Source organism: Plectropomus leopardus, chromosome 24 (genome assembly GCF_026936395.1).
Source record: "Plectropomus leopardus strain MGB_pleo_1.0 chromosome 24, ASM2693639v1, whole genome shotgun sequence".
In the NCBI taxonomy this organism is placed as follows: Eukaryota; Metazoa; Chordata; class Actinopteri; order Perciformes; family Serranidae; genus Plectropomus; species Plectropomus leopardus.
Window position 1 is genome coordinate 7,818,362 of NC_142199.1, and position 23,364 is coordinate 7,841,725.

General features: G+C 40.6%; 2 protein-coding genes across 3 annotated transcripts in view; both read left to right on the forward strand.

Moving 5' to 3' along the window:
* LOC121963037 (Krueppel-like factor 7) overlaps positions 1–5,416 on the forward strand; it is a 50,706-nt gene extending 45,290 nt beyond the window's left edge. Inside the window, exon 4 of the mRNA XM_042513406.2 lies at positions 165–5,416. Within this exon, the coding sequence (XP_042369340.1) occupies positions 165–216 (52 nt within the window). The 3' untranslated portion in view covers positions 217–5,416. The remainder of the gene's footprint in view (positions 1–164) is intronic.
* Positions 5,417–17,310: 11,894 nt separating this feature from the next.
* Positions 17,311–22,883, forward strand: LOC121962625 (putative methyltransferase DDB_G0268948). 2 transcript variants are annotated; one of them, XM_042512842.2, is made up of 7 exons: positions 17,311–17,454; positions 19,443–19,554; positions 20,152–20,312; positions 20,451–20,664; positions 20,861–20,964; positions 21,642–21,779; positions 22,565–22,882. In XM_042512842.2, exons 1-7 carry the CDS (start codon positions 17,420–17,422, stop codon positions 22,671–22,673), a joined length of 873 nt encoding a protein of 290 aa, XP_042368776.1. In that variant the 5' UTR covers positions 17,311–17,419; the 3' UTR covers positions 22,674–22,882. The 2 variants fall into 2 exon arrangements, with proteins under 2 accessions (XP_042368776.1, XP_087930579.1); XM_088074453.1 differs by lacking the exon at positions 17,311–17,454 and adding an exon at positions 17,727–18,041 and having other exon boundaries at positions 22,565–22,883.
* Positions 22,884–23,364: the final 481 nt, after the last annotated feature.

The window sequence follows — 23,364 nt, forward strand, 5'->3', positions numbered from 1 at the left end:
GCTGATTATGAATTAGTTACACATATACTAATTGCGTGTGCATTAGTGGCTCAGCGCTCACTAGCTAACAGCAACATTTAGCTCAATCGACAAAACAAACTTCTTCCCCCTGCATTGGTAACAAGCTAACAAGCTGTTCTCTGTTTCCCTCTCTTTGGTTGCAGGTGTTTCTCTCGGTCGGATCACTTGGCGCTACACATGAAGAGGCACATCTGAGGGATCTGAGAGAGGTCAGCGGGAGTGGAGGAGAGGGGAAGGGGATGGAGGCGGAGTGGGAGAAGGAGAAGGAGAATCATCTGCAGAGAAATAACACCATGGATGTTAGACGAGATGGACTCAAAAAACACCAGATTTGCCATTCTGGACTGGAGAGAGAGGCACCACACAGGGACGCTGACTACAGACTGAAACACAGACAGGCAGACGGATCCGAAGTGGCTCTGTCAATCTGTGTTCAACCAGTTGGTCCATGATTCCACAGTGACACGTCGTCACCTCACAAATGTCTCCCGGTGTTGTCGCATGGATGATACAGACGCTCCATCCCACCCTCCGTATGTGTCTCAGAGGGGATGTCACGCGATGAATGGTGGACCACGTGCCTGTAGTTGGCAGCTCTTTGTTGTAGTCGTCCTTGCAGTCTTTGCCATCGTCCCTCAGTGGAACGCTCCCGAAATGTCAGCTCTGTTCATGAAGCCGTGCACCAGTGGGCTCGCCGACGCCAAACTGGACCAGTTGTACAGTCATTTCAGCGTGCCAACAGCAGAACTGCTGTTTTTGTATATTCAAGATTTCCTCTTGTTAGAACGTACCTCGAGCTGAGAACAGTTAGTAGCTAAACGGCATCATCTCACAGGGTTAGCAAGCAAGAAAGCTGGCTTTCTCCCCCTCAAACCTGCCACAGCCTTTACAAATCGCCAAAGGGTTTATTATCTTCTATATAGGACAGATAATAATTTGTCAAGTTTTCATCTGACCTCTGTCACTTCTGCCAACTGGACCCATTTATAAATCCTTCTGGTTCGATGGCATCGGAGCACTTGTTTGAACGGAGCATTAGATTGGATTTCTCCAAGACTTGAGGATGGGAGTGTGTTGCACTGATGTGCTGTGAAGACTGATTGAGGTCATCCAGAGGACTGGCTTGCTTTATGAACACCATCCATTGAGCGTCACCACTGGATGAGGCTAACTAATCTACTCTGGGAAAGACTGTTCATCTCCGAGAATGTCATCTGAAACCGAGCGTCTCTAGAGATGCTCCTCAGAGTGCTTTCCCTCTCCAGGATCTCAGCTCTTGCGAGTTGTCAGGAACTGTTGCACAATGGACTCGAACTTTTTTTGTAAAAAAGAAAAAAAAAATGCCCACCATCTTGAACTGGGAGACAATTTGGGACTCACCAAACGCTGGCTTTCACGTCAAAGTGCGTACAGCCACATGCACAAGTCGAAGCAGCTAGCTGACTGCGATAGCACACCGAACGCAAACAAGATCACTATGTATGATAAAGGCTATATTGTTTTTAAGAAAAAATTCTCCTATTTGTTCAAAGCAGACAATTAAAAAGACCATTTTGAAGAACACATTGGAAATTGATGCAGCCAAAAACAAAGTGTCTACTGTGGATGCCTGAAATGATCTCTTTGGCCTTTGAGAGTGATTGGCACCCGATAAGTCACTGGGTTCAGGAGAGTTTTTGTCCTGTTCACACCACCCTTGCAGAACTCTTCCAATTTAGCAGCTCTCAGACTCCATTTCAGAGAAAAGCAGCATTCAACAGCTCTCCTAATCGGGCCCTATGCATATCCGAGAACATTCCTGCTGACTTCCTGACCGCACGTATGTCTGAATGCAGATTGCTGGACACGGAAGGACTCGTAGGAAGACGAATTCAATCAATTGGGTGGCTCTCTTTAGAGCAAATCAATGTGAATGTATCTGTTGTAAGTCTGTACATGTTGCTGGGCCCATGAAAACACTTGGTAAGATCATACCAGAACACCATTTGTGTTTGTAGTCTCTCTTTTTCGCATTAGAAATAACTAGCTAGTCACGGCTGGTAGCTTTTGACATTTTAGTGGTCGTACTGGACCGGCGGGGAGGTCACGAGTGCAGAGTTCCAGTGGGTGGCTGAAATGGGTTAGTGGAGGAACATATCTGCTCAGTCAGCAAATGATAACTGCCCCATCAGCTCATGAAACTGCAGCGGAGTGAAACCCACACACCAGACACATACATAGACTCCTAGAAAACTGGAATTACCATTTGTCCTTGGTGATCTGACTCCTGCTCAACACAACAGGCATAAAATCTTTGTCGTTAATCCACAAATAGAAATGAATTTTGGATGACACAACTCAAGCGCACACAAATCAAACAGGCAGCTTGGACGAAAGTAGATTGTCAGGATTCTTACGAACGTGATTGGGAACAACCATGTCAAGGTGTTTATTCTTTATTTTACAAGACTTTTAATACTTTTGAAGCGCACAGCAGTCTGCTTTTGGCGAGGGAGGCAGTAAATTGATTTTACTCTGTATACCAGAGGCGCATTTCAATTTCAGGGTATGAACGCAGCCCAGCTCAATCATATCTAGACATGATCTGTCTGCGGCCCTGGAATTAGAAGCTCTTGCTTCGCATAAATATTGCACTCTCTGTCTAAACGTGCAAATAAGCCCGGCTCCCTTTTATGCTGAACATCCAAGTGACGGGCCTTTGCTTGCAAAGGCAGGAGGGAGTGACCACAATAGAAGGTGCCAAGACTTTGTTCCATTGGCCTAATATTTTGAAGCCTCATTAGTCCGAAAAATGCCCCATTGCTCTGAAATCGCATTTCCCATTACTCTCAGTTTCCCAGCAGCATTTGAACCTCTTAACCTGGGTGTTTTTACCAAATCCTCACAACATTTCTTAGTGGCGTTTAAGACACCAGTCACAACTGATTTTACTGACCTTTTGAGGTGTTTTCCAGCTATGTTTCCCAGTGTCGTTTGAGCCATCAATCCCGAGTGTTTGGCAAGGGAGGCATTTGAGTCACCAGTCTCAGGTGTTTTTGCCAACCCTTTGTAGCGTTTCTTGGTGACATCTGAGCCACCAATCCCAAGTGTTTTTACCAACCCTTCACAGCATTTTCCAACAGCATTTGAGCCGCTGATCCTGAGTGTTTATTGACCCTTCTAGGCGATCCTGAGTGTTTTTACCGACCCCTCACAGCATTTTTTAATGGCGCTTCAGCCACTGTTTCCAGGTGTCATTACTTACCCTTAATGGCATTTCTCAGTAGCCTTTGAGCCAGGTATCCAGAGTGTTTTTACCAACCCTTTGTGGCGTTTTTCAGCGACCTTAGAGCACTGATCCCTGTTGGTTTTACCAACCATTCGCAGCATTTCTCAGCGGTGTTTGGGCCACAGATCCTGGGTGTTTTTACCCACTAGCACAGCATTTCTCAGCGGGTGTTTTAAGCGACCCTTAGGCATTGCCCAGTAGCATTCAAGCCACCAAACCTGGGAGATTTCACTGCCTGTCCCTGCTTTTCCAGCACCACCAAACATATATGTTTTCAGCCAAAACACGATCTTTTCCCAACCATAACCAAGTGGTTTTTGAGCTTAAACGTAACCACACCTTTACCACGACATTGTGGAGAAATGTGAAGTTTCAGCAAGACAAAATAATGTACAAACGTAACGTATCCATGGTTGACAGAAATGTAATCCACAATTTGAACATTTTGTCTACCAATTGGTTTGCACACCGCAGGGAGTGTGTATTTTCAGAGAAATGGGACTTTTGAGCAAATGGCGAGTGTTTTTGGGGATAACGGACTGTTGGAGAAATTTGGATTTTGATCCAGTTGTTATAGAGCAGGGCTTCAGAATGTTGGGCCTTTGACAATGAGTAGTCCCTAATGAACCAACTGGTACAAGTTTTAACTGCTGGAATTTTTTCCAAGAAGACCAAAAATTCTCACCGGCCATCCAGGTTGCAGCTCCAACACTATCAGTGCTACCATTCTTTCACAGCATGAATAAAAGTCATAGATACGGACTGAAACATCAAGATTTGGTTGGTAGAAGATGTTAAAATATCCAGTTAAGATGGGAATGTCAAAGCAGGTTTAAGGTTTTCCTGCTCTGTAAGGCGATAGGAATAGCAGTTTAACCAATGGGTTAAAATTGTATCACCAATGGCAGCTCTTCTTGTGTGTTTTAGTATTTTAACAGGTCACTCTCCTGTTAAACTGAATGGTTATGAATGTGTGGGAATGTCGAGAGTGTTTTTTTGTTGTTGTTCATGTTCTGTACCAATCATAGAAAGCTGAGAATTTAGGAGTGAAACACTGAATGTGTTTTTAATGTTCATTGAGACTTTATGGAGCCGAGACATGGAAATATTCAAATTACAAGACAATTAAAGAAAAAGAAATTGGACTTTCTCAAGCTCAAAGATTTCAAATGTGAATGTGTTTTCTGGAAAAAGGTCGTTTCATGTTGTCTCGGAGGATGCGGTTCAGTTCTGTGTCATCTTAATGAATGATTGTCAATTCTGCTGTGCCTGTGTGTTCTTCGTCTGTTTGTATTTGCACTCTGAATTTTTTGGGGAAAAATCACTTGCATATCTGATGTTTTTCTGTCCGCTTGTACACTACACTCTCTCACCCTGAAACACTGATCACAAAGTCTGTACAGTAGCTGTTTTTTTTAGCACAAGTGTACACACTCGTGCATACATGGATTCACACACATTTGCAGACATACAAATACAAATGCATGCAGACACTCCCTGAACACGCAATCATACAATAACATACATGCACATCCCGAATCACACACACCTCTGAACGTACTCACAAACACACACTCTCTCTCCGTTCTCCTTGTGTGTTTTTCACCGATTTTCATGCCACCTTGTGAGAGTCAGAGATCCAGACTGCAGCTCCTGCTCTTGGCAGAGGGTGGGTGGGGGGGGACACACATTACTATGTGTGACACCACCTCTGTTTCCACCAGGTCTGAATTTCAAATCAAACGAACCCCCTTTTTCTACCAGCATTCCCTCATCGCCCCCACCCTCCTCCCTCTTCCATTTTCTCAGATATGATCCCTTTCAACTCCTCTCCTCTGTCCGACTCCCCCTCCACCCCCCCTGCCCCCTTCTCCACCTTTTTTCCTTCGTTGTCTTTCTCCTTTTCTTTCTCTGTACAAAGTGTTTCAAATTTATCATTTGTATATTATGATGTATGGGTACGATAATGTTCTTTATTATGGAAAAATGAGAAAGATTTATTTTTGTTACTGGTTTGTTTCATAATTCCTTTTTTAAATTGGTATTGTAATATCTCTATGCAAGGAACTGTTCGGTGAATCGTTTTTATTTAAGAATGTAATTATGTGTAATAAATGGTAGAAGCAGTTTGGCATGGAGTATTCATGGTTTCTTGGCTGGTCTGTCAATGGCAACAATATGCACCTAATCGCACATCTACTCACAGAATATTTTCTGATTTCTTATCAAGTGTCAATCAGAGAGCCATTCAGTTTGCTAACAATGAGCGCCCGGAGTACATTCACGTACCCTTTCCGCTTTTATTCTCACTGACCAGACAACTTTAAACCACTGTCTGGTTTAGGTTTCCTGTATATTTCAGAGTTAAATCAACTGGGTAAAAGTGGGCAGGAAAATTAATTTACACCCTCCCTTTTTTCTGCTATTTGCAGCAACCCACCCTTGGATGAATTAAAAAAAGCCTCTGATTTATCGCTTCTTTTGATCAAACGCAGGAAGCGGGCCAGAATGCCTTCACTTTGCCTGAATGCACTCCCTCGTTGTCTCCCTCCGAGGGAGCTACGGCATGTTAATTACTTCTGTTACCAACCAAGGTGATGACTTATCCGCTATTCCTGCCTTTTGACCATGACTAGCTGATAAAAGGGTAATCGAATAACTAATGGCTAATTAGGGAGTAATTACTCCCTGGTAAATGGCCCTATGCAGTGTATTAATTCTCCTTGGGTCTGGCAGTGAGAAACTCCCATAAGGTTTTTTGTTTCATTTAATGCTCCCTAATTGAAATGGGCACCCTCATCAAGAAGCTTACATGTATCTGTCGAACTTAATGTTCTTTTATCTGTAATTACAGACAGCCCCATATTATCTACCTAACTACACCTACTGCGTCAATCCCACAGACACATTATGAAATTAGGAACGATGGAGTCATTTTTCAATAAAGGTCGCGCGTCCCATGAGCGCTTTTCGATCGTCATTCCCACTCCGTGTGATGGAAATGAGGTTGTATGTGAGTTCACAGCAGAAATAAATGGTCTTAATGTCTTTCAGCAGGGACAGGAGCACATTTGCATCAGCACATATTCATAAAGGTTAACACGCGTATTCACAAATTCTGCATCATGCATGTAGACTATATCTGAAGGCAATCTTTTTTCTTTTTTTATAGCAAGTGCAGTGGATTTTGAAGTCAATTTGAAGAGTGGCCAATCCATGTAACTGCAGCTTCCAGGTGCCATTTGGCTTTGACTTTTTCCCTTGGATTAACATTGGAAAAGAGAGGTAAATCTGTAGACTTTTTAGCACCACAACTCCAGTGAAATCACTCATTCCATTATTGAGATTTGAAGTTAAAACATTTCAACTTGCATGCATATATATTTGCATCACGTTTTTGAAATGACTTTGTATGAAAAAATTGCTTCACATTTGGTGTGAAAAGCTATATCTCCAAACCAAGTCGGACCACACACTTAGGACTGAAAAATGAAAGTTAAGACATGCACACATTTCACATTTTCCTCTTTTCTAATGGCACTTGACAGCTGGTGAATATGATAGAACGAATTCACAGATGCACTGTGGAAGGAGGTGGATTTGTTATCCGCCTAATTACACCGGGGATCCCAAGCAGAATAATCTGAATAATAGAAAAGCTGAGTTGATAAACACGGCTGTTGAATGCTTGGTTACATGTGTTCAGTCACCCCATCCTCCTCTGTTGTTTCCATTAATCTGCATCAAGTGATAGCATCTCTGTAAAGCTTGTAGGACAATAGGATTAAAACATCCCATGATATTATCTTGTTACGCTATTCTAAACATGCATGTATAGCATTCACATTCAAGCTTGTATGCTTGACCTTAATATGTGTACATGCTATTTATTCCATGCAGGGGTGACAGCTCTTTATTTCCACGGGAATGCTTGAATGTTGTGATATCTGTGTGTATCAAAAAGCTAAATTCAAGTTAATCAAGTTTAATTAAAAGCAACAAATTAAGGTCCATAGAGATTATTTTTTCTACAGTTGAAATTCAGCTTTAAAAATCAAAATTAAACATTTAAAGGTAACCAAAATTCCGGCCACAGGACTTTTTTTTCTCGACTTTTCAAACATACAGCCTCGTTTTTGAGCATGCTGCAGGCTGATCAGCTTGCCCTTGAATCGTCAACTGTCTATTCACCGCTTCAACACCTGAGCACATTTCAGAAATGCTGTCTTTGTTTTATATACAATGATTCAGCTGTAGCTCTCACCATTGAAGGGGGATATAAATGGTGTGACGGCGATGAATTGAAGCAACTGTAATGAAAGAAAGACCAATTCTTCAGGCGAGGCAGTGATTCACTTCACCGGCAGAACATAAGGCCCCTTTTTTTTTCATGTGGTTGTGCAACACAAGATTTCACCAAGGGAGCTGCCAATGCCTGTGGGTGTCTTGTAGGCGTTTGGCAGCCATATAGGGATGTTATTGTCACATCTGGCAACGTGGAGATGCCAGCATACCGGGATGCAGAGCTACAAGTTTAAAGCCTCCCTCACAGTATCTCCTTGCTTAGACTGTCAGCGCACTCTGTCACTAACTCTTACTAAGATTACATACAACTACTTAGCAACTAATCTGCATAAAGACAAGCTTCAATCTGAAACGCCTCGAAATCTCCTGTTGCATCGCCCACACACAGTGGAGTTCATCTGAAATGAGAACCAGGCTTGTCCCACGAAGGGTTGTGAACCATGGATTCTTTGGTTTCATGCCATGAGCAGCCAAGTGCTTAGGTATTTCCAATTATAGGGAATATGTCGAGGTGGCCCTCGGTAATTAAAGCCTAATCATGCTGGTGGATTCAGAGAAGCATCCTCATCAAGCTTTCATTAGTCTCCCTCTTTGTGATGCCCAGCAGCAACCCAATCCCCTTTACAAAGTCTCAGATAGCCTGTTCCCAAACCAAATCCAATGACAGTATTCTGTTAAAGTTATTTTCCAAATTCTACAGGGGGAAGAAAAAGGGAAAATATGTTTGTTGTTGAGTGCTTAATGTTGACTTCTAAAAAAAACAAAAAGACAAAAAAATTGTCTTTTTTATTTCAGAGGACTCATGAAGAAAAATAACATAAAAAAAACAATATAAAAATAAACTCAAGTACAGTACAAGTACCCCACAATTCATACTTAAGTACAGTACTGAAGTAAATAGTTACATTCCAGCACTCATTATGAGGATTTTAATGTCTAGGTGTTGCAGTTTGTTGTGCCATGTTTCCTATTTCATTCTGTTTTATTCTCCTTAAGTGTCATAATGCAGGGTTTCTGTTTTTCCTTGTTTCATTTTTTTCTGTCTTATTATGTAGATTCACTCATCGTGTGTCATGTTTAATTTTACTTCCTATCTTAGTGTGTTTTCTCACCTTAGTGTTTGTCTGCCCCACCCTGATTAGTTTCAGCTGTCCCTCACTAGTCCTATCACCTGTTCTCACTTACCCCTGTGGTTTCCCTGTCCTTAGTTCTGCCTGCTTTTGTCTTTTTCCCACCTGTTTTCTGTCACACCTGTCTTGCATCAGCCTCGTTAGTCCCTCCAGCTCCCCAGTTTCTACCAGTCAATCAGCTCCCTGCTTGCTCCTCTGCCTCATCTCCTTATTCTCCTCACCTTGAGCTCCTCCACACTTCTCCAGCTGCACTTCATCACCTCGTCAGACCAGTTTGTGTTTAAGTCCTGGTTTTCAGTTTAGCTCTTGTTTGATCCTTGTTTTGGTTGTGTGATGTTCAGATTGCCTGGAGTAGAGATCTGTTTGAGCTGTGTGCAGTCTCCTGCATTTGGGTCCACCTGCTTTGTATTACATGACACCCCCCAAAAATTACAGTAGCAATTTATGAGCTTGTGTGCAATGAGAGAATGGCAAATGGTTTGAGAAATGCTTTACAGGCCTAAGTATGCAAATGTATAGCCTTCTGGGCTGAACTTTTGCTAAAGCTTCATTTCATGAGCAGGCACTAAAATGAACTGAAATAAATAACTTGATAGGGTGGTTGTTTAAAGACTAAAATGATAGATCTCCATTTCTCCTGCTTCTGCATTGCAGAGCTGCGTCATCAGTGTGGCTACATAATTACTCAGTATGTTTGCATGCACTGTTAAGCTACATTTGGGCCGTTTAATTGGACTACTGTCCTTGAGCCACATTTCACTTTTTCTGACATCATGTAAACACACTGCATGACAACTGCAATGTTACTACAGCAACCCATGCAGATAGATCGGTGATGCCTGGATGCACAAATCTGATCACTTGCAAATAACAGCGCAGATAGAGATCTAATTTAAGACAAAATCTTTTTTTGTTTGCAGTCTGAGTGCAGCCTCATAGACAAAAAATGAACAAATCAACTTTTACAACCTATAATTATGTTATTTTCTAAGAGAATACATGAATAATACACTGTTTATTTCCTTACAGGAATATTCTCTGAGCTAAATCTGAAACTGTAGTAGCTGTGAACTCAATTCATGAGTTGCCACTCAATGTCACCACAGACGCTCAAGAATAAAAAATGCTTTCCCATTCCGACTGGGGCAATGTATAATGTGTGTGTGTGTGTGTGTGTGTGTGTGTGTGTGTGTGTGTGTGTGTGTGTGTGTGTGTGTGTGTGTGTGTGTGTGTGTGTGTGTGTGTGTGTGTGTATCAGTACATATTCCCCCCTCCAGCTCCTGAATGCTCTTACACTTCAGAGGCACATTTGACTGAAACTACAGGCGAGCTCTTGTGTTCTGGGAGAGAGCGAGCAGCTGGATGGGCCGGTGGTCTTGTGCTATGAGAAAGATCAACCAGAGCACCGTGTGAGAGCACCTGGCTCTCCTATATTCTGCTGGTTTGACAGACAGCACAGACACCTGGAAGCCCGGTGAGAGAGTGCAGTGTAAAAACCACTGCTGCTCTACAGGGCCATGCATAATGCAGGAAGCTCTCTCTCCCTCTGCCCCCTGCTCTGCGGTAAAAATAGATCAACAGACCTGAGCGTTCAGCTTTTTTTTATGCTTCTCACTTTCACTTGGATCTCACCAGGTGCAGCGGCTGTCGGCTCCCACCTCGCACTTCTTTGCCTGCGTGTTTGTGTACCTGTGTGCGACTTTAAACATGCATGTGTTTGCGCGCACACTTTTGCGAGTGTGTGCATATGCTCGTGTGCTGAAGCATGTGTGCACGTCAACCCGGGTTGCAGCTGTTCTATCAGCGTGCAAGGATTTTAATAAAAAAGGGATATTAGTCTCATAGTGATTCTTTCTGTTATTTGTGGGAAGAGGGATATGATATGATCACACAGGGTCATTGGTGGCATAAAGTTTGTAAAACCTGAAGTTAAAACTACACAAACACTACACAAAAGTGTGCAGGCTGGGCCTACACGGGGTCCTGACTTTACACCTTTAAGGTAAACTGGAACGCCGACTGCAAGCCATATCATAATGCTGACCGTCCCAGCCTGTTTGTGACTGAATGGGAGAAAATTCCTGCAGCCATGTTCCCAAATCTTGTGGAAAGTCCTCACAGAAGAGTGGAGGCTGAGAATCAGCAATTAGGTACCACATATGGCTGTTGTTTTTTTAGTGTTCATATACAGTATGGTCCCAGATTGCACTGATATTTCAATCTTTATTGGACCAATTTCTAAATATCCAAAAGAAAATCAGCAAAATCCTAAAAAGTTTAGGCCGAATTGAAAGAAGTAAATAATTTTTAATTGTGTTAAATGTGTTTGTATGCATGAGCATGCTGCATGCACACGTGTAAAGGTCCTCTGTTGCAAAGTGCAAAGGCTCCCTGAAGACCATTGATCCGTGTCTGTGACCACAGAGGTCTCCGACTCCTCCCTGATTGCCATTCCACTGCTAATTAAACAGTCGGGCTTAACGAGTTCACGTTGATAACAAGGTTGGAAGGAAAGGTCACCCGATCTTGCTCACTTCAACTGGACACTGTCAATAAGAACCCTGCCTGGGAAGACAGGTACACACACACACCCACGCATGCACACACACACACAGTCACACACACAGAGGCAATCATCCAAAAGAAAGACTCAGAGCTTTCGTATTGAGAAAGACAGATGAATACGAATGTGTTGGGGCAGAATTGACTTCTTTTGTGCTGGTCGGTCTTACATAAGCTTTCAGAATTTGATTTGTTTGAATTACTCTGGAAGTGAGGGAGACCAGTGGCATACTGTTCAAATATCTCTTTTTTTTGCCATGAAGTTACAAGTTCTCAGTGTTTCTCCTTGAATTTTATGCCTTTGAATTTTTAATCATTTGAAAAAGCATTTAGACCATCATGGAACACTAAAATTCTTCACTTTAACTCAGACTAATGAAATTCATTTAGTGAATAAGCAGCACTTCCAGGGTGCTGGTGGTTTTGCAGGTTTCAGCCCATTAACTATAAATTTACATTACCCATAACCGAGCATACATTAGGTTTTTTAAATCCACTTGAATCATGAAAACCAACTTAGAGAGAATTGATTGAGCTGGGCATCTGTGTAGATATTTCATCTCCTTCTCGTTCTTTGGCAAAAGTTATATTTTCTAGCTGCTGACAGGAATTTTCTGAAATCTATTTCTTATTGAAGCCTTGATATTGAAGATTTAAAAGCATTGACCAACTATGTTTTAGGGCAAAAATGTAAGACAGAAAGATAAGAAAAAATGGACATAAAGGCAAAGCAAGTTTATTGGTACAGGACGTTTCAACAACAAGGCAACTTAAAGTGCTTTACATAAGATCTAAAAAGCAGAAAAGAAACACAAGGTAAACAACAAAGACAAAATAAGAACAATAGGAGGGATATTTAGGCAGCAGGAGGATTGCTGCTGCTGCATGATTTCTTATGAAGGTTTTAAGTTGACACAATACAGACTCTTTAGCTGATATGGAGGAACTGGTAGCTTGAATGGAAGTTCAGGACCTGCTGACGAAAGTTTACCAGCCTTTCAAAAGTCACAAAGTTGCAATATTAGTGTTAATGGGTTTTTCACCAAGTTTCATGAAATTGGGTTTGTAGATTTCCTTTATTCTTGCTGACAGACTAACAAACTGAACCGAACTCATAACCTCTTTGGCAGAGGTAATAAGGAGCGTGCATTATTGCTGTAAGACAAAGAACAAGACCTGCCTTTTTAGAGTTAAATAAAGCCACTCTGCTACTTGAAAGGTTTATTTTGTGATTAGGATTGAAAACACACTGTGGCTGATGAGGAATTGTGAACAAATACCAAATACATAAACTTTTTTACTAACATTTATCAAGACAATAATAGAAAAGATAGCAGCACACGAGGTCCTTGTTCTGAGACATGTTCTCACTCCCAACTCATCAAATACAGCAGCTTTGTCTGTGGCCCTATGTGTCAAACTATGATGCTCTGGTTACTCCTCTAGCGTCATTTTTGGCCTCGTCAATTTCTACATGAATGCCCTGTTTACACCTAGTTATAACATGCATCCTGCAGACTGGAACACAAGTGGACAGCTCTGACTACAGGTGTGAATGCACCCAACACATCTGCAATGCATTCTGACATCCGATCGCTCAGACCATGTTTGGAGTTATTCTAGGTCGAATATGGCTGCATTCTTTCAGCAGTGTATGCTAATATGTCCTGGGTTACATCATAGAGCCGTCTACTCAGCTGACATCCTTTGCATGTTTGTGTAAGCAGCTTGTAAGATAATGATATAGTTATTATTTAATATTTTTATGGCATCTCTTTTGGGCGATGCGTTTCGCACTGAGACCAGAGGACGGCTTGTTTTCATATAAAGGTTTGGCTTTGAGTCACTGATCCAGGAAGTTCGAATCTGTGAGTATCTTAAAGCCATCCACAATCTCCCACAGTCTTTACGCTCAAGACACACTAATTCATTGGCTCTGAAGTGTGTATGCAGCACAACAAACCTCCCACCAGTTAAAAACAATAGCCCATTTAGTCTTTGCAAATGGAAATGATGTTTATTTGCATACAGAGCGGAGAAGCGAGATTCAGTCACAAGTGGTCACTCGAAAAGCATGTGGAGATGCATGCTAATGCCGGTTTAAAGAGATAAACTAGAGCTGTCCACTGTGCTCAGATCACCCATGACTTGTTAACACCAGGTGTAAAGGCTCATAATGTCTTTTCAAAATAAACTTTTGTCTTCATTAGAAGCAATAAGTTTCTGCTTGTCACATGCATACAGTGTCTTATCCGAATAAACTTCCATTCTCACACAGGTTTTGGCACCCAAACTACTCTGTTAGGTTTAGGAAAAGGTTATAGTTTGGTTTAAAATAATGTAGACTTTTGGTTTGGTCTGATCTCCTGGGTTAAAGTTCTTGTTTTGTTTTATCACCTTGGCCACCTTCTTGTTTGGACTTTCTTGCTCTTTTGTTATGTCAGTTGCAGTGAGCGTTTAATACTGCAGTGGATGGGTTTACATAGCAGTTAGCTGTAAGCCTCGTGCATCTGAAACAGATGCTATAGGATGCTTTCTGTGTCAGTATCGCACGTCTGGGAATGGTCTTGGGTGCTATTAGCCATATAGCCTGGGCGTAGTAATATTGTCATCACTTGCGTCAGTTTTAAGTTTCCCTCAAGCACCAAAAAGATGTTATTAGATATTTAATGATAAAGGCAATATTGGCCAAACACACTTATATTGACAAATTTAGGAGCTTTTTTTCTTGACTGAAAAGGACTTGGGACATTCCAGAGATGAATAGCAGGTGCATATTTTTCACTTTCTTCATTCTTTGATATGGGTCTGTGCTCAGAAAGTGCTTTTGCTGTATTTTCCAAGCAAGCCTGTAAATGTCCACTGACAAACCCCGAGCCAGACACACAAACACATGACCTATATATACTATCTGGTCCTCTCATCATTTATCTTACAGCGGCAGAATCAGGATAGATTGGTTCAATTAGACTGGCCTTTAATGTAATCTGTTTAATCCATTTCTATCATCAAAGCCAATACCTACCTCTCTCCTCAGAGAGTGGGATTAGCCCTCCGAGTGTATCTCTGAGCGAGCATCTCGGCTATAAAAACGAAGCCTCGGAGTCACTCAGATCTCTTCGATATTTGTTCTTTACAACTGGCTGTGGAGAAAACAGAGCGTCTCAAGTGAAGTTTTAATGGGTAAAGATTTAAGATCTTCATATCCAAGCAGAGATTGCAAACGCTGTTTGGCACAATGCACAGTGCCACAATAAAAAGACAGGGATTTGACTCTTCCTTTTCCCTTTTCTTCAAAGATTGCAGAGCTGATTTTATAGTGGAAAAACCCCAGGGTTGGGTAGCACCAGTAATTCCTTCACTAAATTTGTGTGTGCAGTTGCTTCTAACTACCAGCAACAAATTAGAACCTATCCAGCCATCCATATAAACGGTCAAATTTCGATGGCTGTCCTTTGTTTTGTATTACAATTCAAAGGTTTTTGTGCTATGTTATTTTTTTTTTTAAATGTGTGTTTGAGGAGCCAGGGGCTTGTGAAACCCATTCAAAAAGCCATGACAAATTTCTACCCCCCAAAAAGCGCATGGCTCTCATGTGGCAACAAGACGGTTTTCTAAATTCGTGGATTTCATCCAGCAGCTGCAATCTGCTTTTACCTGCTGAGATTTCCGCAGGGAAGTGGGATTTTATTCTCAATACCCATCTATCCATCCCCCTACCCTGCATGTCTCCACACTGTCAGAGGAAAGAGGGAAATGATGCACAGGTATTTACCTCTCTGTGTCAATTTTAGGCTGAAATGCATGTTTAAGATATATACTGTGTGCATAAATAACATGCTTTTGCATGTTTTATCCCATTTTCCACAATTCCTGACACATATAGTTTTTTTCTCAACCTGTTTGGCCACCCAGAAATCAAGACTTTTCCCTGCACTAGTCAAACCCTTTGAAACCTGGAGCGGCATCACTTAGCTTGTGCTGCCTTAAAATGTCTTTCACAAGTATTTAAACCTTTGAGCCTCGAACAAATTGGTTTGATTTCTTTAAAAAAAAACAAAAACATGGAAAATGTGCAATAGGCAGCTTGATGCAAGAAATAAGTAGATCTAGACAACGATTTTTTAAAAGCTAAAGGAAAAGGTAGGGGGGGAAACTCTATAACTCTCTCTATAACATAATTAAATTTTTGAAATTATGTCACAAATGTATCATAATTTTTAAATCACTTTTTTAAAGGTAGTTTCTTTGTTGTTTTTTATTTGGGGTTTTTGTATTTATTTACATTCTAGTTTTCAGGTAATTTTCTTGTGTGTTTCACTTATATCTTGCCAATTTTTTTAAAATTTCTTCTTTTGTTGCTCATTGCCTTGCTCCCATGTGTGTCAAAGAAATCAAGCAAATTTGCTCAGGTTTCAAAGGGTTAAATACAATATTTCTCATATTTCCTTCAGAGTACCTGTGTGATTGCTTTTCTGGAGAATTCCCCACGCAGTATTAGCAACACTGCTCGTCAGAGTCGATAGAAGCACTCCCATAGCTCTTTCTACTGTGTCGGGAATGCCTGCAGATATTAAAGCTGCTTGTCTGAGTCCATTGACTTTGTGTTTTTAATGGCGTCTGTGGGAATGTGTGAGGACACTGTAATAAGACTTGGTGTTAAAGATGTAGCTATAAAACGGTCACATCTGGGTACTCATATGGACGTGGATGACAACGTTGTCCTCCAAAAGCGTGTCTATCATGCTTCGGCTGCACACACAGCAGTGGACGATGGTGTGACTTGAGTGCAGCTGACAGTTTTGATCAAAGGTGATTGATTGGACGACACCAGGCGGAGCTGCACCTAGCAACATGGTGGGGTTAAGGGTTGGGAATCCTGAAGTGTCTGAGGACACCCTGTAACCCCCTCCCCCCTTTGTTAACACAAGCCCCAGTGCAAACCGTATCTGACAATGGATATTGATCAGTGAACGGGAAGGATCAATGCTTGTTGATTGGGCAGAAAATACAGGGCCAAGACTGGCCTCCGTGGTTCAGGCTGATAACTTAAATCATTTCTATACTTGAAATAGATTTGATCATTTTATCAAACCAAAATTGCTCATACAGATAATTTGGGTATTTTTTAGAACTGGCACTAATTGATCAGATTTTTATTCACATTTCTTATATTTAGATAGTCATATGATAATGTGTGACTATGTTCAACATATCAGTATGCCTGGTTACACATACTATAGCAGATTAAATACAGAAGTGCACTGAGGACTTTAATGCAAATTTCTACTGATGAACATGAGGAACGTTTGATTCTTAAGCATTCCCACACTCAGAAACTCTTTCCTACTCAGCACAGAGCAGACATCATATATATGCATTTACTGCCATCTGCTGCTGCTTGCAAGCAAGTGCAAAAACCTAGATTTGGAAAATTGCAGCGCATCTTTAGGTAATATTTGGAAGAAACATGTCACCTTTCAAGGGCTGCTTTATGAATAATACCTCTAATTAGCATTTAACACTCAGTTGCAAGTAAAGAGGGTCATTGTAACATAGTATGTTGAAACTAGAGCAGACCTTTCCCCGTTGAATTAAAACAAAAACAATTAAAACTAGACAATAATGGACTAAAAAATAAATTTCTGATGCAACAAATGATTAAATTGCAGCCACTTTTACCAAAAAACAGTGACAAAACAATAAAGACAAAGATGGACAAAATAGACCATTTAGGTAGACTTAGTAAGAAATGGTCCTCTGCATGAAAAGTACTCCAAAAATTTGAAAAATGGGATTTTGTGTTTTAATGTGGAAACTTTGTCTTTTCTGTTGTTGTTGTTATTTTGCCCTTTTTGTAGCTATTTTATGTCTCCTTGCAGTTCCTGTGCATCTCTGTCACGTCCCCTCCACCACCACTAGGTGTGCCCGTTGTCCTGGCTGTGCTCTTTGTCCTGCAGGATGTGGGTCAAAGCAGAGAGTGTCTTCGTTAAGCTCATGAGCAACACCTGGGCGCGGTGAGGTTCATGAAATAAAATGGTACCAACTTTCAGAAGACTGTCTCTGCTTCCTGTAGCACAGATGCTGCTGCTTGCAGTTACTACAAACATTTCCACACACTCTATACGCAAACATGATCTCCCATCTTTGTTGCAGCCTCCGAGCCAGGTTGTAACAATATTTTAATATTTTTCAAAGTTAGAGGCTGTTGTCATCAACTATCAATGTTTGATCATTTTATCTACTGCCAATTGCTAATATCTAACAACTTATTTTTTTAAATGCTAGTTCAGATCAAAAAATTAGCTTCATGGTTAATGCCACATGCTACTCTTGAGAGATTTGTGCAGAGATATATAATTTACAACTATTGCAGTTCAATATTGTGAGTTTTTATTTAACGGCATATTTAAGTAATTGCCCTCTGTAGATTTTATCTGCATACTAAGATGATGTGTGCTTCCTTTCTCTCTTTCTCATTTGCTCACTCTACCACACTTTGCACAATATCATTATATAATTAAAAAAGAAAAAAGGAATGGAAAAAGAAAAAACTTTTTTTTTTAATTCATATATTTGCCTTGCGCATCATGTCACTCTATTTGAGACAACAAACCAGTTCAGCCTTGTTGTTGATGGGGGCTGCGGCCCGAGGCAAGACAGTCCCATTGGTTTCAAACCTCCCCAAAGTTGTTCAGCCCCCCTCAGCTGGAGATGATACTGGCCAATAGCAACCCTCCCAGTGTATCATACTGGTAAGCTGGAGGCAAGGTAGTTTTTGTTGAATTGCAGGACTGGTGCAAAATATCCTCCAGGGTGTATCTATGACTTAATCTATGACTAATTGTTTTTATTTGTCACTTTTAAAACACCCTCACAGACCTTGAGTAAACAGTGGGTCACTGGTTACTAATAGTAGTTGTAGAAACATAGCTCTATCCTTTTGAATGACGTCAATGCGAAAGCAGCCCTCGGTCACTTCTCCCGTAATGCATTAAAGACAGTAATTCAGAAACAAAGAAAAACAAAGAAACCACTTAAGCTCGTCATGTCTCTGCTGTCCATTTGGCATTCATATCTTCATGTTTAGTTGATTGTTATAAATTACTCTGTTAAATGTATCAAGCATTGAATTTACTTCACGTTTACAATTAATTTAAAGCAATAAAATGTGGAGAGAAAAAAACATTGATGCAACACATCCTTTTTTGGCAGGAGTACCAAAGTCTAATTGCATTTTTGAGTGAAATTGATTTGGGGGTTCCTTCAACATTCATAGGTCACAGGTTTTATTCAAGGTGTCTCATTTGTAAGCCTTTTGGTGACATTTATGAGTTAGACCCTTTTTAATTGGTTCCATTCTTACTTATTGTGAAAGTTTGTATTCAAAGGACTTGCATTCAATGCATTTGTTTTCTGTTTTTGGTACAGATACCAAATATGTTGAGAAGCTCAGGCAGTTAATGCCAGACTTTTTATTTGCCTACTGTAAGGGTCTTCAGAGTCATAATGAGGGAGAAGCTGTTTATCAACATTTACACCCCCATTTTCTGTTTAAGAGAGCGTTGACTGTTGAGCAGGGAGTGCCACTAGCTGGAGGACAAAACGTAACTGGCAGACAGCTCTGTACACAGATGTCCGGTAATTAAGATATTAGGGAGCCTGCAATAGCAAACAGACTCAAATGGACAGGCCAGAGGGGGATCACAAGAAAGACATCATAGAATTTGGTCAGTTTGGCACTTCATATGGATAAAAAAAAGTACAACTTTTTTTTACAAACTCAAATTGGGAAGATTTTATTTTTTAATTCGACACACTGATACACTGATGTGATAAACCTGCTGTGGAATGAACAGATGAGTAGTTAAAGAACGCTTTGATCCTCATGTAAAATTGTGCTACTTTCTGTTTCATGACCACTCTTGTCAATATTTACACACTGTTTTTTACTATAGACATTACAAATAGTAGATGAGGTGGCAACTCAGTACACAGCCTCAAGCTTATTAGCCCACTAATAAACCGGTGACTTCAAGAGTAAATATCCCCACCAGAGGGTCATCCAGGGTCACACTTAAATACAGACGAGCACAGTGGAAAGTCTTAGTATTCAGTCAGTTACACGCTTTGACAGACTCGAGCACTTTCCGCAGAAACATGCCTGTTCGTGCATTTGAGGATAAAGATCACGCAGCTGCTTACCTGCAATACAGAGTGGAACCAATGGAATTAATCAGCGAGATTATGAGCTTTATGAAGAGAAAGGTAAGTGTGCATGTTCAAGTTTTCAGCATTTTAACAGCAACCATGAACAACCAAACTTTTGTAAAAAAAAACAAAACAAAAAAAAGAACCACTTTTGTTGCTGTAAACTCAGCTGGAAATTTGTTACAAAAAAGACGCAGTATGGCCACTACAAACACAGCTGAGCATGTCCTGAGCTATCATTAAAAAACACCCACATAAATTAGTTTGGTTTTCTACTGTCTGTCTACAATTGCACAGTCTGAGAAAGAGAAACAAATGTAACTCTGACAGTAAATATGATATGACTTAAGAGCTATATCTGTCTTTTTCTTTTTTTGGTTGTGAATGTCTATTAACATCATTCAAAATATAAAATCGTGTTATCATTTTTTTATGTTTTGCTGTTTTCAAGTTGTCTCAGTGTTTGGATATTTTTTATTATTATTATTATTACTATGATTATTATTATTATTGTTATCATTGCTACTTATTGCCGTTAGAAACATATTGGACATATCTCAAACTGTTTTTTAAAAACACCAGATTTTTTTCATTTGTTAGCTACAAATTCACAGGCAAACATATTCATTTAAGACAAAACTGTATTCCTATTAGGCAGCGACTCAGTTTAACCTCGCAGTGGATGTGGGCTGCGGTTCGGGGCAAGGAACGATCCCATTGGCTTCACACTTCACCAGAGTTGTTGGAACAGACATCAGCCTCGCTCAGCTGGAAATGGCGCTCTCCAGTGACAACCCTTCAAATGTTTCATATAGGTGAGCTGGAGGGAAGGTTGGGACTTTTATAAAATCATTTTTTTTGTTTAATTGCAAGGATGTTGTAAAATATCGTCCTGGGTGTATTGATGATTTGTTGGACAAACAAATGTATTTCTTTTTTCATTCGGTCCTCAGGGAAAGTCCAGCAGAGGAGTTACCGTTTGGTTCTGGCGAGGTGGACCTTCTGACGGCCATGACCGCGGCTCACTGGTTTGACCGTAAGAAGTTCCTTGTGGAAGCTGACAGGGTGCTGAGGCCTGGAGGCTGCCTCGCTCTCCTGAGCTACACCAAGGAGGTGGAGCTGGAGTATGGGAACGTCTCTAATACGCTCAATAGAATCTGCGAAGAGGTTTGTCCAAAATACAATACCTTAATTCTAATAATTTATTATTTTGAATAAGCTTGTCAACATGTTTCGGACCATTTCAGACCAATGCCACGTTAAATATAATGTACCATATTTGTTAGAATTTGAGATATTTTTAAAATTGCATTGACCTATGCAAAGTTAGGTGGTAATGACAAACATTTGTTTTTTTTATTAGTATTACACAGCCATGGATCCATTCCGAAATCCCTATCTTGGAAAGTGCTCAGTGAAAATCTACTCAGATATGTTTGATGCCTGTTCTTACCCAGACAAAGAGTGGTGAGTGTTCCTGACTTTATTTACTGTATATCCAGTTCTACAAGTAGTCCTTATTAAACCAGGAGCCTGCTCATATCTGATGTTAACATGTGTTTCAGTGTTTTCAACACAAGTAGACAGCAAAGACACTTATGTCTATGATGCACCTCCAGCTGATCACTTGTGTCTAAATTTCATTACTGCCTACATCACTGATGCCAGAAGGTCAAAGGGCCCTGTGCTCGGTTATTATATCCACACTCTCACTGGCTGCGCACTAGCATGCTCACTTGTACTATTTCCATTGGGTAAAACAACAAACAGTAGAACAACACATTGTCCAGTTTGTTGTAAAATGGACGAGTTATAGATCCTTGTCACCAAAACAATCACCATGTCCTGCATGTCCAATATTTATCTCTGTCCACTTGTGATCACCCAAGATGCAAGTTATTGCCAAATAAAATCAGGTCCTGTGAGTGTGAATGCAATGAATACATTTAAAATTACAGCTACAGAGTGTCAAACATATACACTCTGACGTCTTAGAGTTAACTGGCAACAGGGCAGTTTAAACTTGAGCACTCAGGGGTCAAGTGTCTTGTTTTGGGGCATCTCAGTATATTGTCATGGGAAAAAAGAGTGTTTCTGATTCACTGTAGCCTCCATTTCCTCAATCTTTCCTTCTTTGTGTCCAGGACTGACTGTCTGAGGGTAAGAAGGAAATTGCCACTAAGCAGATACTTTGGCATGGTCAAGACCTTCTCCACCTATCAGAGATTTCTACAGGAGGACCCTGCTGGGGCTGAGCATATTTCTAATGACATCAGAAGCAAGTGAGTTCTTAACCTCCACCTTATCCACAAGTCTAATAGGTAAAGCTGCTGTATTCAATGGTCAGAACGTATAGTGAAGTAACAGCAAACTGACAGCAAATTAACGCTGTTAGCTCTGTCAGCACTGTTGCCATTGTTAGCACTGTTAGCACTGTTAGTTGGTGCACTCCAGCTCAGCCAACTCCATATTAAAAGCTGTGCAGGCAATCTTTGCTCAAACTCTGAATCATGTTTTGAATGTTGCATACAGCTCCTTTAACTCCTGGCCCTGAGCTCTCACCTCCACTCACCTGGCGCTTAGCGTTGATCTCTTAATCTCCACCTAAATTAATTTATTATTATCAAAAACTGCTGAAATTTATCTTTGAATACTGTGACAGTCTTGGGCATTAATCAGAAAAGCCAAACACTGCTTGACTAAGCTTAACTGTTGAAGGCTTTTAGTGCTTTGATAATATAGCCTCCATTAATTCCCCTTCCACTGACAGGACAGAATAGCCCAGCAAGCAAAATATATGAAGCGGAAGTGCTGAGCCATAACTTTTACATGGATGTTAAAAAAAAGAAAAAAAGAAATGACTTTGCATTTAATTACAATCACAGTTTGGTAAGATGTACACAGAGTTCTGCTCTCTGTCACCTGAATTTTGTCTTATATGGTTCATTTTCTACTCTGAAGTTCCTCAACTCTTTTCAGTTAGTTTCAGTCTTGATGTAGCCATTAGTCTGTCCTTTGATCCATTTTAGATCCTAATCCTGTCTCGTCTTCGTGTCTTCCATACCAGGTTGCTGTCTGCCATGGAGACGTCTTCTCCTGACCCAGAAGTTACAGTGGTTGTGAAGTATTTTTATTGGATGGCACGCAAACCTTGTTCGTTGAGACTGGCTTTATAATGCGCAACAGATCTTGACCCCTGTTCGTCCGATGTCAGCTGGCATAAACTCCACCACCCCTGCGACCCTTCAGAGGATAAGCGGCTACGGTGAATGAATGGTGAATTGGAAACTAGAGCTGTGGAATTCATCAGAAAGTGACACATACTTGGGAAGCCGAGTGCATACAGATATTTTGGTATTATTTATACTCCTCTTATATGGTGAGAATCATGTGAAATAAATGTTTTAAAACAAGTTTCTATAGCGTTTATTTTCATATAGAGATATTTGATCTGTTTTATTCATAACTGGACTTTTTAACACAAGTAATACAGACAAAAAAAAACAAAACAAAACTATGTAACCTACCCACAAACTTATGTAGAAGCACAAATCAAAATCAGCAAAATCTGCAAATGCTCTGCTTCTGGCCATGAGGTGTCCCTCCTATCTCCCTTACAGTCAAAATGATGGCAAAAATAACAAAAAATGGCATTTATTTATCCCCTATCATGCCCAACTTCAGTGGATCATAACAACATCTGGAATTAATCTGTAGATGCTTCGGTTCAAAATAAGACCAAATTGTTCTATAGTTGTCTGTTATTAAGCAACGACCAAGGCCAAATATAGCACAAAATTAGTTTTTTGGTTTTTTTTTTTTAATGGAAGAAGAATTTCCTGAAGATCTGCACACAAAAAAATAAGG